A 17,347-nucleotide genomic window follows, 5' to 3' on the forward strand; every position below is an offset into this window, starting at 1 on the left:
TTTATTTTTGTGTATGGTGTGAGAAAATGATCTAGTTTCACTCTTCTGCATGTTGCTGTCCAGTTCTCCCAGCATCATCTGTTAAAGAGGCTGTCTTTTTTTCATTGGATACTCTTTCCTGCTTTGTCAAAGATTAGTTGGCTGTATACTTTTGGGTCCAATTCTGAGTTCTCAATTCTATTCCATTGGAAGAATAAATATAGTTAAAATGTCATTACTTCCCAAAGCAATCTACACATTCACTGCAATCCCAGTCAAAATTGCACCAGCATACTTCTCAAAACTAGAACTAACTATCCTAAAATTTGTATGGAACCACAGAAGACCCCGAATAGCCAGAGTAATATTGAAGAAGAAAACCAAAACGGGAGGCATCACCATCCCAGACTTTAGCCTCTACTACAAAGCTGTAATCATCAAAACAGTATGGTATTGGCACAAAACCAATGGATTTGAGAAAATGTTGACAATTTGTTAAATTTGCTTATAGTTTTTTTTTTTTTAAGGAAACAAAAATTTACAGGTACAATTGAAGTCCCCTTTAGAATATGTATGTTTATCCACAAACAATATATGGTATGACTTTATACCATATATAATCAAAAATATATACTTAATGTTATATTTTACATATCTTTCTGAAACTCGTTTTATTACTTGCCATTAAGTTTTCAAGATTTATTCATGTTGGGACACATATATCTAGTTCATTTTAACTGCTGTGTGTTGTTCTGTTTGGTTTAGATTTAATTTGTATTTGTATCCCAGTGGAATTTATTAATTTATATATTGATGGATATTTGTGTTGTTTTGGTTTTTGCTATTATAAACAGTGATGCAGTATACATCTTTGTACATTTCCTTGTGTCACTTTGTAAGAATGTATTGAAATTATAATTTGCATTTCCCTGATTACTATAGAGGTTGAGATCCTCAATATCATCTTTTGGCTATTTGGGTTTCCTCTCCTTTAATTTTAAAAGCCTCTGGTTTTAAAAATTGATTTGTAGGAATTCTTTGTATAAGCCATTGTCAGTTTTGTGTATTGCTAGAATCTTTCAATTCAGGGAGTCTTTTTGTGAAGTCCATGTTCCTGGTCTCTCAGTTTACTACAGTTTGGTTGGCCTCTGATTTATTCCTATGCTTCCCTGTTTTATTCTAAATTACACATTTTTCAGTTATGTTACCAAGGTAGAGAAACCCTTCAGTTGTCCTTTAGATGAACTGCTTTGTCATTTATGGTTGATTTTTTGTTCTATAAGGCAGGCAACCTAGAGTAGTGATTAAGAATGGAGGCTATAAGAGTCTTAACTGCTTTTGAATCTCAGCTCAACCACTTTACTTACTGTGCAACCTTGGTAAGTTACTTAACCCTCTTGTATTTGGCTTTATAAGTCTATAAAACTGTAGGATCAGTAGAGCTGTTCTGATTCTCATTTATATTCTCATTCAATATATTTTATATTGAAACTAAGACTCAGGGAGATTAGATTAGAAACATGAGTAAGTAGAAGAAACATGTGGGCCTCTTTATTTTTTGAATTTCCACTTTTGATAGACATGGGTACAGAGAAGTATTTCTGTAATATAGGATAGTAGCAAGAGCTGTGATAGGTCCCTGACCTGTGGCCTCAATGTTGGGAAAAAACAGTAAAGAGTAGGGATTATGGAGAACTGAAGTGCCCGCTGCCTATATGAATCTGTTAATAGGGAAAAAAATTCCTTTGTGTCATTATTCATTGAAACAAAAAACGAGAACCCAAACCTTTATTTTTATGACTTAAACTTCTAAGAAATTTGAATTTCTTAAAAAGATTTTAAGTAATCTCTACACCCAAAGTGGAGCTTAAATTCACAACCCTGAGATCAAGAGTTGCATGCTCTGCTGACTGAGCCAGGCAGCCATCCTAAGATACAGAATTTAGATACCTATCCGAGACCAGAGTATTCAGAGTTGAAATAGACTCATAAACACAGAACACCAGGCCACACGTAAGGGATCAGTTTGGTAGACAATGAAACACTTTGGAAGAGGACACAGAATTTGATTTTGACCAACAGAAAGAAGGAATTCAAGCAGCAAAGGCAACTTCTTTTTAGGGGAAGGAGAATAAGTTTGACTTGGCTACTGTATTTTCTGTTGATTTTTAAAATTATTATAAAAGGAAATATGTTTCTGGCAAAAGGTCAAGTATTACAGGAAGGTATAAAGTAAAAATTAAAATGTGAGATATAAAATTTCCCCAGTCAATAAAACTAAAAGGCAACCTATGGAATGGGAGAAGATATTTGCAAATGACATATTTGACAAAGGGTTAGTATCCTAAATATATAAAGAACTTATCAAACTCAACACCCAGCAACTGAATAATCCAGTTAAGAAATGGGCAGAAGACATGAACAGATACTTTTCCAAAGAAGACATCCAGATGGCTAACAGACACATGAAAAGATGTTCAACGTCAATCATTATCAAGGAAATACAAATCAAAACCATGATAAGATACTACTTCACACCAGTCAGAATGGATAAAATTAACAACACAGGAAACAACAGGTGTTGGTGATGGCGTGGAGAAAAAGAACTCTCATGCCCTGTTGGTGGGAATGCAAACTTGTGTAGCCACTCTAGAAAACAGAATGGAGTGCCTTCAAAAAGTTAAAAATGGAACTATCCTATGACCCAGCAAGTGCACTACTGGGTATTTACCCAAAGAATACAAAAATACTGATTCAAAAGGGTGCATTCACCCCAATGTTTAGAGCAGAATTACCAACATAGCCAAATTATGGAAACAGCCCAAATTCATTGACTGATGAATGGGTAAAAATGTGTATATATACACAATGGAATATTTACTCAGCATTGCAATGACATGTACGGAGCTAGAGTGTATTATGCTAAGCGAAATAAGTCAGTCAGAAGACAAATACCATATGATTTTATTTGTATGTGGAATTTAAGAAACAAAACAGATGAACATAGGGGAAGACGGGGAAAAAGAGAGAGAAGAAAACTGTAAGAGACTCTTAACTATAGAGAACAAACTCAGGGTTGGTTTTCAGAGGGAGAAGTCTGGGGGATGGGCTAAATGGGTGATCCATATTAAGGAGGGTCCTTATTGTGATGACCACTGAGTATTGTATGTAAGTGATTAATCACTAAATTCTACACCTGAAACCAATTTTACCATACATGTTAATGAAAATTTAAATAAAAATTGGAAATAAAAAAATATGGAAGGTTCCCAATAGTATAATCCCAAAAGAATTAAAAGCAGGGACTCAAACAGATATTTGCACACCATGTTCTTAGTGGCTTTATTCATAGTGGCCAACAAGCGAAAACAACCCAAATGTCTACCAGTGGATGAATGGATAAACAAAATATGGTGTGTGTATATGTGTATAGCAGAATATTATTTAGCCTTAAAAAAGAATGGGATTCTGACACATGCTACAATATAGATGAACTTTGAAGATATTATGCAAAGTGAATAAGACAGACAGAAAGACAACTATTATATGGTTCTACTTATCCGAATCAGCGAGAACAATTAAATTCACAGAGGCAGAAAGTAGAATGGTAGTTACTGGGGGCAGGGTAAGTTATTGTTTATTGGGTACAGAGTTTCAGTTTGGGATGATGTAAAGGTTCTGGGGATGGATAGTGGTGATGGCTGTATAGCAGTGCGAATACACAGTATGTGCAAGGATACAGTCCAAGTATATAGAATTGTATACTTAAAAATGGTTAGAATGATAAACTTAACGTATTTTACCACAACAAAAATGTCTCCCAACTCTAGTCTGGAAATGGTGTCCACTATCAACAATTTCTTTTATAGATCTATAGATAGGCAAATACAAACATAGATATGCAAGTATGCATATAGTAGTTCTACTCTTTGGGGGCACTCATTTAGGTGCTGGAGACTCCACAGTAAACAAAATTGACAAGGTCCTATAGTCCTAGAGCTTTTAAACATTTTGTTTCACACAAAATGGATTTTGATACACATAGTGTTTTACACCTTATTTTCCCCCTTAACAAAGACCTTTGGACAGCTTTCCAAATTCCTATAGATTTACTGATTTCATGGCTGCATGGTATACCCTTGTATGGGTGTGCTATAATTCGTGGCTGTTGTATCGAGTGGAGGAGGAAAGAAGAGGAATAGAGAATGCTGTGCTTTGCTGCTCATGTTTGCCCCTGTTGTAACTTAATTTTTATTAATTAGGAGAATAATATAGGCTTGTTATAAAAAGGCAGTGCCAGATAAATAAAAGTAAAACCCCTCCAATCTGTTCTTATTTTAATCCTATTCCCTGGAAATAATAACCACTGTTAACCATTGTTAACACTTAACAATTATTCATCCTTCTAGACATTTTTAATGCATCTGCAAAAATAAAAAATACATAGAACATACATATTCCCATTCTCTACGAGCGGGCTCATACAATACAATACTGCTCATTTAACTCAGACTATGGTGAGTTATGCAGAGGAAAGAGCTGGACTGGGCTTCATGAGAGCTAGGCTCTGTCTAGATCCTGCTGTGACAGTCAATTCCTTAGTTACCATTTGTATGCTGTCCCATAGTCATTGAAATCACATCAAGGAGAGTGCTTTGAAAACTATTTTGCTAGAAATATTACCTTAGAGTTCCTTGGTGGCCAGCACTCGACACCAGCTCTGCTTCTGTTAGACAAAAAACGGGTGGCAGAAACATTAGTAGAAGGATTTTAGGTAGCAAGCAAAGAAATACTGAAACAATTGAGTCTCCAGAAAGTCAGGAATAGGGTGGCTTTGCAGGTTTCAGTATCAGTGTTTAATCCCTTTCCATTTCCATATGTCTGTTCAAGTTTTAATTCCTGGGGAAAAGCACATGGCTAAAAGACCATATGTCTACTGATGGTTAAGGCAGTAGAGAATGTGCCCCATCAAAATCTCACAGAGTTGGGGAGATGCAGTTTTGGAAAGGATAGGGTTCAAGGCCGGCAAGACTGAGTTTCAGTCTTGAAGTGTCCGCCGTTTTAACCATGGATTCTTATTCCCCTCTCAAGGAGGAGATGACCGCCGGGTTCTGCTATGGCACATGGAACAAGCTATCCACTCGAGAGTCAAGCCCATACAGCTGAAAGGAGAGCACCATTCCAACATTTTTTGCCTGGCTTTCAACAGTGGGAACACCAAAGTATTCTCTGGAGGTGAGAAGAAGGGAGATTTCCACCTTAGGAAATTCACTTTGGCTGGGATTTTAGATAAAAGAGTGCTAAAATAACTCCTGTTTTTCTTCCTTTATTTCTCTGAGCTGTAGAAATGGTTTCCCATAGCTCGTCTTTTCTGCATTACAGCAGTTTAGACATGTATGTGAGAGTCATTCCTCCTTCCTTCCCTCCTTCCTTCTGTTCTTTTGATCCTTTACTCTCATTCTTTCTGTTTTTTTGTTTTTTTTTTTTAATTTTTAATGTTTATTTTTGAGAGACACAGCAAGAGCAAGGAAGGGGCAGAGAGAGAAGGAGACACAGAATTCAAAGCAAGCTCTAGGCTCTGAGCTGTCAGCACAGAGCCTGATGCGGGGCTCGAACTCAAACCATGAGATCATGACCTGAGCTGAAGTTGGATGCTTAACTGACTGAGCCGCCCAGGCGCACCCTTTCTCTGTTTTTTGATAGAAAATTTTTTACATTGCAATCTGGTATACAGAAACACAGATTTAAAATAGTACTTAACCCTGATATGTGTGGTACATTCTAATTTTTAAAAAATTCTATTTCATTTTTAAAGATCTTTTTTTAAATGTTTACTTATTTTGAGAGAGAGAGAGAGAGGATCCCAAGCAGGCTTCTCACTATCAGCATGGATCCTGATGTGGGGCTCGAACCCACAGCTGTGAGATCATGACCGAACCAAAATCAAGAGTCAAGTGCTTAACTGACCGAGCCACTCAGGCACCCCTTATTTTTAAAGACCTTAAAGGTTGTAACTCAAATCGATGTTGTGATCCATGGGTAGTGGCTCCTATTTGAAAAACATTGTGTTAGGGTACAATTGGAATGGCTTGTGCTCAAGCCAGCATCTTGGTGATGGCTTTCATCAACCACACTCCTTTCTGGGCACTGCATTTGTAGCCCTGACCTCCATTTTGCACTGCAAATTTTCCCATGAAATATCTACTTATGTGTTCTAAAAGCAATTTAAGTGCAGCCAATCTAAAACCAAGATTATTAGTCTTCCTCCCCTGCACAAATATCTACTCTTATTCCCTGGATTCTTTTTCTCAGTTATTATCAGTGTTCACCTAATGATTCAAGCTATTAGGTTTAAACTTCAAGAAACTGCTTATTTTGAAGCACTTTTAAGAAAAGTTTTTATTTTTATTTATTGGTAGGGAGGAGGGGGAAAGAGAATTTCAAGCAGGCTCCATACTGTCAGCGCAGAACTGGATGTGGGGCTCAAACTCACAAACCATTGAGATCATCATGACCTGAGCTGAAATCAAGAGTTGGATACTTAACCAACTGAGCCACCCAAGCACCCCTAATATCGAGCACTTTTAAAAAAAAATTTTTTAATGTTTTTTTTTTTCTTTCTTCTGAGAGAGAGAGGCAGAGCGTGAGCAGGGGAGGGTCAGAGAGAGATGGAGACAGAATCTGAAGCAGGCTCCAGGCTCTGAGCTAGCTGTCAGCACAGAGCCCGACATGAGGCTCAAACCCAAGAACCGTGAGGTAATGACCTGAGCCGAAGTCAGACGCTTAACCAAATGAGCCACCCAGGTGCCCCTCAAGCACTTTTAACTTACAAAAAAAATGACAGTTTCATGTGGTTCAGTCTAATAGAAATCTTGAAGTCATCCTCAAACCTTCCTTTCTTTCATTTACCTATCTTGTGACTCACCAACTAGACTTGAAAGCCTCTCCTATTCATCCTTTTAGTTTCTGCTCTCTTTCCTTACCCACTGCCCTGCTTCAGGCCCTCATCTTTGACCTGGACTGTTGCAGTGGCCTATATGATTTCTGCAACCAGTCTCTAACCCTCCTTCTAATTTATCACTTATACAAGTTTTCTTTTAAAAATAAAGTTTAACCATGTGAACCTGTGACCCTGCAGTGTCCACAGGACAAAGTCTAAACTTCAGTCTACCTCTGTAGCCTCCCCGCCCCCACATCTTGTGTTCTAGCCCACTAAACCACTTGTCATCTTAGGTGCCCTTGTATTGTTTGCTCTTGCTGTTCTGTCATGGGTCATGTAACTGACCAGTCCCCACCAGTTCCCCTGAGTCTTCATTGGTAAGAGTTTTGGGTTATTGGAGTTTCTGTTCATATGTCTTCTTCCCTATAAAAACTCTTGATCTCTTCTGCCATGTACTTTCAACCTACTCCTGAAGAATAGAATTGCTCCTTTGTCCGTGTCCCCATTGTAGAGCATATCACTACAACAGGATAACCCATTTTGTCATTGTTGTGTAGTTGGACTGGGAGTTCCTCAGGGGCAGGCAGAATCTTACTCTTTTTGTCGCCCTAGCACCTCAGCTGTTCCTGTTCCCTAGAAGGCATTAGTATGGCTTTCATTTGCTTGGTATACACCCACAATAGAGTGTATAGCCAGGGATTTAAGATGACCTGGGCCACATCTCTACCGCTACTTTTACTTTCTGTTTAAGTGCCTGTTGGCTGTGCTTTCAGCATAGAGGGGGATTTGTTTTTACTTTTTGTCTTTTCATTTTCCGGTTTTTATGTTTGGTTATATAAACCATTTGAAGGCAGGACGGCACATAATCGTGAATGTAGTATTTTTAGATTTCTTGATGGAATAAATAAAAAGTGGAAGAGAAAAAAGTTGTGAGGAAAAACTTTCCCATCATTTATAATCCTACAATCATCACATTTTAATGCTATCAAAGATGATAAGGATATGAATAGTAGCAAACATTTCCTGGGAGCTTACTAAGCTCAGCCCTATTCTGAATGGTCTTACAAATGTACTCTTATCCTCACAATGACCCTATGAAGTATGTACAATTATCACCTCTATATTATAGGTAAAAAAAACGCAGGCATAAAATATCTGTATTCCAAGTTTCACAGTTGAGTGTTTTGCTTAATTAAAAAAAAAAAGCTAGCTTGGATGAATGAATTAATTTACCCATGATTATTTATTCTTTTACTTAATGGCCACAGTTTTTTTGTTGTTGTGATGGTGGTCATATATCTATAGCTATATATTCCATTGAATAATACATTTTGGAAACTTATATTATACCTAGTTGTTACAAAACTTTCAAAAATTCTTTATAAGAATATCCTATCCATGCACTTGGGTGGCTCAGTTGGTTAAGCATCTGACTCTTGATTTTGGTTCAGGTCATTATCTCACAGTCATGAGATTGAGCCCTGTGTCCAGTGTGGAGTCTACTTAGAGTCTCTCTCTGTCTCTCTCTCTCTCTCTCTCTCTCCCCCCCTCTCTCCCTCTCTCCCTTCCTCCCTCTCTCTCTCCCTCCTCCCTACCTCCCTCCCCCTTCCTCCTCCCTCCCTCTGCCCCTCTGCCACTTGCTGTTTGCTTGCTCTCTCTGTCTCTCTCAAAGAAAAGAATATCCTATCCTTCTGGAATTCATTTTATAAAGCTTTTTTCTAATTAATACTCCTACTTTGTATTAACATTGACTTTGTTCATATGTTTTCTGAAAACTTTAAAATGTTATGTTATAATATGGACAGAGAGCACTTTGCAGGAATTTTCAAATGTCTGCTTTTCTCCCTTACAGGAAATGATGAGCAAGTTATCCTCCATGATGTTGAAAGGTAAATAGACTGTTGGTATGTGAAGGTGGCTGACTATTTTTCATATGAAGAGAGGCAAATTCCCTTTACACCAATATTGTTTTTTGAAATACAATTTTGATTTACAAAAAGGAAAGGGTTTGTAAAGTTGGAATGAACTTATGCTTTTTAGGTAAAAATTTAAAGGGGAGAGATTGGAAGAGAAGGAAACAACATAATAATGACTAATCTTTATGTGCCAGGTACTATTCTAGGTGCTTTGTATGTATTAATCAGTTTAACCCTCAAAATAATTTTATGAAGCAATCCTATTAATGGTCTCATTGCAGATGAGGAAACTAAGGTGTAGGGATGCTAGATAACTTATGGTCAGGTGGTGCTAGGATCTGAACCTAGACAGCCTGGCCCCAGAGCCTTGCTCTTGCTCACCATACCAGATTGCCAGATCACCCTCTTCTACGCCTGCTGACATCACACCTGTCTGCTTTAAAGTTTTCCTTTGTTTTTGGAAATCAAGCACCACCTCCAAATCTGTACAGAAGCAGATGCATTCTGCAGTAAGTGAAAACACTAAACTCATCTATTGAGCCACTTTCAAATATGCTCATTTAGTGCAAAAAGCAAATTTACCATGAAGTCTATAACAACATTTTTAATGGAAGTTTTATATAAGAATTTTTTTTTTAATATTTATTTTTGATACAGAGCATAAGTTGGACAGGGGTCAGAGAAAGAGTGAGACACAGAATCTGAAGCAGGCACCAGGCTCTGAGCTGTCAGCACAGAACCTGACGCGGGGCTCGAACTCATGAACCATGAGATTGAGACCTGAGCCGAAGTCAGACACTTAACCGACTGAGCCACCCAAGTGCCCCAGTAGAATTTATTTTTTACCTGAAATTGAGTACCTACTTTCTAAGGAAATACAGTCTCCTTTGGGTTTCGCTAGATTGACCTTCTACTGGAAATGAGAGAGAACCCTACCCGAGGAACTCTGGGGCTGGGACTCTGCACTCTGTGTATGCACGTGTGTGCCTGTGTGCCTCTCTCTGCTCTCTGTCTCTCAGCAGCGAGACCTTGGATGTGTTTGCTCACGAAGATGCAGTATATGGCTTATCAGTGAGCCCAGTGAATGACAACATTTTTGCCAGCTCCTCAGATGATGGCCGGGTTCTCATCTGGGACATCCGGGAGTCCCCCCATGGAGGTAGGGTCGGAGTGCTGCTGGACCGTGTTAAAGAATTTGGTGTCGCGTTCATTACAGATCCAGTTGATGACCTGAGTGACCTGAGTGGGAAAGATGGATAGGGAGAGGACACTCTGGGCTGGGGCATAGATGTGTGCCTCTGGAGGTCCCATCCTACCCCTTAGCAGTCAGAAGTGAGGCACCTTTCTTCTCCCTCCTCGAGCCACTTGTGAGTCGCCACAAACCCTTGGACCTACAGTAAGCACCACAGCGCCTTGGTGCTTAGTGGCGCCAAGGAATAGAGGGGCAGTTCTTCATTGTAGAGGGTAGCCACCGAAGGCCAGCTCTGCGTGTGGTGCTGACATGCACAGAGTCTTGGTTATTTACAGAACAGATGTGTTATACACTTGCATCCTGATCTCAGACCTGTTTAGAGAAACTGAAAATGATGGCAAACACTCTCTGTGTAAGGGGGATCATCCAGGTGAGTTCCTCCTCCAAATGTGCTCTTTGAGCTTCTGAAGTATAAGAATGAAGAATTGTTTTGTTGAATTTCTCTGAAGTGTTTCAGGAAATGCATCTTTTCAGCTTATTTCCTGAATAGAGAGTTCATTCTATAACTCTGCCCGTCTTCAAAGACACTTTCCTCCAGCTCTACCCTCGGTGTCACCCCTGCACCCACTTTTCGTGCAGTATTGTCACGATCATAACCTATGTACACAGAATTACTTTCCTGCCTGTCTTGTCTAGCAGGACCTGGATCTTTTTATTATTCTATATTCAGAGAATTTTAACGTGCTGGGCTGTGCCCCATTATTGAGATTCAGGCTTTAAGGGAAGCTTGTTTTAGGGCCAGGCAGATAGGTAGTTCCAAGGAACAGCTGTGGCTGAGCCACCATGCCCTGGGTAGGTGAAGTTCTTTGTCTGCACTGCTCGCTGGCTGAGGTGACTGAGCACCCCTGCCTAGAGGCCTGTGCAGTGTCCCATGTGATAGCCTATACGGCAGAGTGCTGTCTAGTGCTTCTAAACAACTTTCACAGGAGGATCTCCTTCTGGGTAGAAAGTGACTCATTACTTCCTCACCTGGGGCCAGTTAATATATACAGAGGGCTGCAGGGCTTCTAAGTGAAGTTGATTAGAAGCTGGCTGGATGCAAGAGTTCAAATATTATGCTTTTTAAAAAATATTTTAATACTGGGAGTGAAATCATAAAATTCTAGACTGAGGCTCTTTTCCCCTCAATTTAGGAAGCAGTTTAGAGAGAAAGGAAGATTGCACTATTAATTTTCCTTGTCTTCATTTTTCTCGTTTTGCTTTGTCTTCATTAAGTTTTTGTGTAGTTTCAAAACCTTTTAATTTCTAAAACTAATAAATTTGGATTAAGGTACAATAATCCTGCTAGTAATTGGTCGTGAATTTTTTTTTTTTTTAGCTCATGTGGAATTCAATTTTACTTAGTGTAAAACAGCTTACCTTCCCAGTTACTGTGACCATTTTTGTTTTGTCACAGGATCTGAAGAGGTATAATAGTATTTCTGAGTATTATAGCTTCAAGTTTGTTTATATGTGTTAGAGTTGCTGTTTTCAGACGTTGCGTGCAGAAAGTGTGTGCTAGTCCTTGTTGGGGCCTCGTGAGCAGGGATGTCTGCTGGGGTGATGGACTACTTTGGGGCTCCAGCTACTAGGGCAGTTACTGTAGGGTGTGCTTCCTGCTTTGCCTCCCGCTGGCCCAGAGCTGCTGAGTGAGCTATGGGGATGATTGTCATTTCTCTATTCACAGAGCCCTTCTGCCTGGCAAACTATCCATCAGCCTTTCACAGTGTCATGTTTAACCCTGTGGAGCCCAGGTTATTGGCCACAGCCAATTCAAAGGAAGGAGTGGGACTCTGGGATATTCGAAAACCTCAGAGGTGAGTCCCCTTTATACATATGGTGTTAAAATCTCCCCCACCTCAACTCTCAGGTAATGTGATCGGCCAGCAAGCATTGTCAAAACCTGTTTGGCTATTGATCTCAGTTGGATGTCTCTTAACATATACTGGTATGTGTGAAGCCAGGGGAGCCCTGTCCCCAAGAGACAGGCAGTGTGAGAGATGCACACTCCTTGCTAAGGGAGTCATAAATTGTAATCTGACTCTAGACAAGACAATTAAAGGCAAATAGATGAACCAGTGAGAGCCTCCCTTCACTGCCTTCTGTTTTTAGGCCCAGGGTTCCCTAGATGCCTGGGACCTCTCGTAGCAGGGACAGGAGATGAAGGGGAAGAATGTGTTAAACTTGCGGCCGCTGAACCATGGTCTCCTAACTCCAGGCTGGAGGGTTTTCTTACACAGGCTTCAGGAGAAATGTGAATCCCCCAAATTGTGTGGAAATTATATTATGCACCCATGTGAGTGCACGTTGCTGCAATGGGAGTTTGCTTTTTTTAGTTTTTCAAACAGACCAGTGGCTAAAATGATAAAGGTTAAGAGCCACTGCACTATAGTGTTAGGGACCTAATGTGTTTCCCCTTCTGTTTGCTCTATTAGAAGAGTATATTTAGGACAATCTTCAACTGATGATACAAATCACTACTGGAAGAATTCCAGGCGTCATTAAGGGAAATGTGTGGATGGGTTCAAATAGGAGGCTCTTTCATGCTCTTTAAATCCCATGGGTGAGGGACACCCTTTTATGGCACCTGTACTTAAAGCTAGCCTTGCTTTCTTAAAGACATACATGTATTGTCAGCTCCTCTGGATATTCTGCATGGAGGTCACTTCCTACTTTGTAAAATGATATTGCAGAAGAATATCATGGAAAGTAAGTGGGGTTATGATTTATTTCATGGGACTCAAATGAACGGGCAATTAAGTACAGAGGATTATCTTCCTTGGTGATATTTAGTTCTAGCTAATTCTCACCATGGGAGAGTCAGAGGGAGCTAGAACTATTGCAGCAGATCTGTGTAGCTCAGAGGGGTGCTCCTGATGTTGAGCAGGGCTCCCTGAGTCTCCTCAGAGCAGCAGACATTTCCCTGCCCTGTCTGGTACATATGCACCCAGCCCTTGCTTTCCTACACTACTGAAATGCATCGAGTGGCAGGACCCCTAGTGTGCCTTTGCACCATGTGCTTCGGAGGCTTGTCTCTGCCTGTGGTGCCCTGTGTTCAGCTATAACATTCTCTGCTGCTTAGGACTCTTTAGGAATAACTGTTCCGCCTTATCCATATTACAAGGGGCAGGATTTGGGCTAAGTATGCCAGCCTTCTCCCAACCTACTACCTTCCAAACTTACCACTGTAATGAATAGTTAGTAGCTGGAGTGAGGCCCTGAGTTGTTCACCCCCACTGGAAAGCTGGAACAGTGCGTGCTGTCTAGCAGTGTCTTGAGAGAAGAGGAAGGGTTAAGTGTTTTAATCGTCCTCCTAATTTTCCCTCAGCAGTTTCCTACTGTGCGTTGTATTTGGGTTCTCCTCCCCTTTCTACTTGACCTCTTGCTAAACATGGCTTCTTCAAAACAAAACAAAACAACATCTGGGGCACCTGGGTGGCTCAGTTGGTTAAGTGACTGACTCTTGATTTCGGCTCAGGTCACGATCTTAACAATTCATGAATTTGAGTACCACATTGGGCTCCACACTGACAGCATGGAGCCTGCTTGGGATTCTCTATCTCTGTCCCCCCCCACCCCCGCCCCAAAATAAATAAACATTAAAATAAATAAAACAAAAAAAAATCTAAGTGAGATTATTGTTTCATTTTAAAGTAACATTTATTAGATTTAAGGTTTATATCAAGAGGAGTGTAAGGAAACAAAAAAGAAAAAAGAATCTCGTCTATGTTTTTTATAATTTCTATAAGTTTTTACACCAGTACAGTTCTCCTTCTTGGTCTCTATCTAGTCCTTCTCTCCAAAGGTAACTGTAGCAGTTTCTTACATCTTTCCAGAACATAATTTTTTTTAAGTTTATTTATTTATTTAGAGAGAGAGAGAGTAAGCATGTGCATGCTTGAGTCGGGGAGGGAGAGAGAGAGGAAGAGAGACAATCCCAAGCAGGCTCTGCACTCTCAGGGCAGAGCCTAGTGCTGGGCTCGATCCCATGAACTCTGAGATCACAGTTAACCAGCTGAGCCACCCAGCACCCCTATCTTTTCAGAACATAATTTAATGCACATACGAGCATGTGTATCCTTTAAAAAATTTAGGCTAAAGGAGCCATGTACTAATACCTACTGTTTTCAACTTCTTTTTTCAATTAATAGTACACATATTGGAGCTTTATTCCTACCTATCAGCACTAATAAATCTAGCACATTCATTGTTTCTTTTTTTTTTTAAGGTTTATTTTATTTTTGAGACAGAGACAGAGCACAAGCTGGGGAGGGGCAGAGAGAGAGGGAGACACAGAATCTGAAGAAGCAGGCTCCAGGCTCTGAGCTGTCAGCACAGAGCCCGATGCGGGATTTGAACCCACGGACTGCGAGATCATGACCTGAGCTGAAGTCGGACGCTTAAGCCCCTCATTGTTTCTTTTTTTTTAAGATTTCATTTTTAATTAATCTCTACACCCAGTGCGGGGCTTGAGCTCACAACCCCAGGATCAAGAGTCTCATGCTCCACAGACTGAGGCAGTCAAGTGCCTGTAAATGATAGCCCTTTTTTTAAAAAAGTATNCCTCATTGTTTCTTTTTTTTTAAGATTTCATTTTTAATTAATCTCTACACCCAGTGCGGGGCTTGAGCTCACAACCCCAGGATCAAGAGTCTCATACCCCAGTGACTGAGCCAACCAGGCACCCTCTCTAGCACATTCTTTTAATGGCAGTGATTTTTCAGCCAGGACTTCTTGTTTCCATTTAGGCCATTATAAATAATGCTGCATTGAGCCTGGTTGCACATCTATATTGGCCTACCTTTACAAAAATATATGTAGGAAATTGCTGAATCAAAGGGTGTACAGGGGTGCCTGGGTGGTTCAGTCGGTTAAGTGCCCGACTCATGATTTCAGCTCAGGTCATGATCTCAGGGTTCATGAGCTCAAGCCTGCATCAGGCTTTGTGCTGAGCATGGAACCTGCTTAAGATTCTCTGTCTTTCTCTCATTTTCCCTTTCCCCTGCCCCCCCAGCCCCCTCCGCTCACGCACTTGCGCGCTCTCTCTCTCTCTCATTCTCGCTCGCTCTCGCTCTCAGAAAAAAGGAGGGGTGTATGTTTATTTATTTTTGAGAGAGAGAGGGAGAGACAAAGTGTGAGTAAGGGAGGGGCAGACAGACAGGGAGACAAGAATTCGAATCAGGCTCCAGGTCCAAAGCTGTCAGCACAGAGTCCAATGCAGGGCTCAAACTCACAAGCCACGAGATCATGACCTGAGCCGAAGTTGGATGCCCAACCGACTGAGCCACCCAGGTGCCTCTGTTTTTATATTTTTGATAAAAATTGTTACATTGTCCTGCCACCACCAAAGGCCACAATGATTTACAAACCTACCCCCCAACTATGCATGCGACTACACATTTGTCCAGATCCTTACCGACACTTAAACCACCTTATTAAGGGAAAGATTATCTTCTTGTTTTGATTACTTCTTTAATTATAAATGAGGTTACATGGTTTTTTTGGTAACCTGTAGTTTTCAAAGCCCATATAGGAGAAAAGTCATCGATAAAGGTTAATTGGTAATCTTGACTGATCTCTTTCTTGGAATAAAAGGAGGAGCACAGTGGCCTAGGATGTTTTTATCTGTTATTTTTCTATACTTCTAAGATTCTGTGCAGTTCTGTGAGGTAGACAAGGGACACGAAATAATCTTGGGTTCCTGTTTTTCATCCACTAGTGTTTTGGGATTAAATTACAGATTGTTTCTGTTTGAATTCTCTCAGTACAAATTGGTGTGGGAGAGAAAGAGAAGGCCCTTTGTCTTTTCCATGCAGGATTAATCATGCTGAGTTGCAATAGATGATTTGTCTCCTCAACACGGCTGCCTAGAAACCCCAATCTAGATCCCAGGGCAAATCTGAATCCCCTGGGAGGACAACCCTGGAACAAAGTGGAAGTAGCGTTCCAAGAAATACTTAAAGTCTACAGAAAGATTTTAGGGAATTTGAACCCCTCGAAATTGCAGGTAAAGTTGTGTATCCTTGTGTATACAACTGAGTGCACATGACAGTTTTTCTGGGGGTTGGAAGAGAGCTTTTACTAGGTTCCGATAGAGACATTTGACTCCCAAGAGGATAAAAGTTGTTCAGTGTTCTAACAATTCTGGATTTAGAACCTACTGTGGTTCTTAGCAGGCTTATAAGTAAATTAAATTTTCAGCCTATAATAGCTCGGGCATGTGAGTGAATTCTGGGCTTCCTAGAAACAAATATAATCTTCATAGATCAATAAGGGGGTCTCACACTGAACACTTTTTCTTCCTGGCTTAACCTATGGATTATTCCATGCTGGAATGGTTTCTCGGGCCTACTCTAAGCCCAAGCTGTACCTCTCTACTTTAGTGTATAGGCATGTGAGCGGGATCACATGTGTCCCTGCTTCTGCCCTGAAATAAGCAGATTAAAGGGCTGCTGGTGGAATAAAATGTTAGCTTTAGAGGGGACTTTAGTTACCGTCTGATCTGACTTCTTCGTGTGCATGGCAGCAAGGTAAGGGGAGGCAGAAGCGCTTGACAGTTTAGAGTATACGCTCTGAAGCCCTCCTACTGGCCGCACATCCAGGCTCCATACCTTAGTAGCTGTGTAATCTCCAAAGTTACGTCACCTCTCAGTGACGTAATACATAATAGCTAACATTTATTAAGCATTACTTACAAGGGATAATGACAGACATATGAATAGTTCTTTGTTTAGTCCTATGACAGCCCTTTGAGGTAGGTTCTATTCCTATTCTAATGATGAGGAAATCAAGGCACAGAGTGGAAATAGCCTGTGTGTGTGTGTGTGTGTGTGTGTGTGTGTGTATTGGTGTATCATATCCACCCTCTCCCTTTTAAAGCAAAGGTCCTTGTACCTCTAGTTTTCTTTCATCTACGCCCACTTGTAATAGACCTTTATCAGGATTCCTCTCCTGATTTTTTCAGCACAGACATGTCCAACTCTAAAGTCTGAGTCCTTTAGATGTTCTGCCTCAAAAAGTTAAACCCTTTTTCACCGTCTCCTGACCCAGCCTCTGTATACATGGTAGCTTTCTAAGTTTCTTGTTCTTTCTAATCCTGGAGACCTGTACATGTTATTTATTTTGCTGCAGAGCTTAGAACAGAGGTTGTAAACTAGCTGTACATAGGTCAAATTCAACCCTGAGAGATATTTTGTTTGGCCTACATCATTAATAGTGTTCGGGAAATTACACAGAAAAATCATAATTTTTAACACTTCTTTAAAAAGTCAGAAGTTCTGG

At 40.3% G+C, this 17,347-nt stretch overlaps 1 protein-coding gene across 3 annotated transcripts in view; it reads left to right on the top strand.

The window, feature by feature from the left end:
* The window catches only part of DCAF5 (DDB1 and CUL4 associated factor 5), a 103,276-nt gene that overhangs the window by 23,754 nt on the left and 62,175 nt on the right, over nt 1–17,347 (top strand). For 2 of the 3 annotated variants that reach the window (XM_039240697.1, XM_039240699.1), the window contains exons 2-5: nt 5,071–5,214; nt 8,772–8,808; nt 9,855–9,994; nt 11,754–11,883. In XM_039240697.1, coding sequence (XP_039096628.1) covers nt 5,071–5,214; nt 8,772–8,808; nt 9,855–9,994; nt 11,754–11,883 — 451 coding nt within the window. The remainder of the gene's footprint in view (nt 1–5,070; nt 5,215–8,771; nt 8,809–9,854; nt 9,995–11,753; nt 11,884–17,347) is intronic. The other variant, XM_039240698.1, reaches the window with a different exon arrangement.

The sequence above is a fragment of the Hyaena hyaena genome, unplaced genomic scaffold (assembly GCF_003009895.1).
Source record: "Hyaena hyaena isolate Hyena2069 unplaced genomic scaffold, ASM300989v1 scaffold_179, whole genome shotgun sequence".
Lineage (NCBI taxonomy): Eukaryota > Metazoa > Chordata > Mammalia > Carnivora > Hyaenidae > Hyaena > Hyaena hyaena.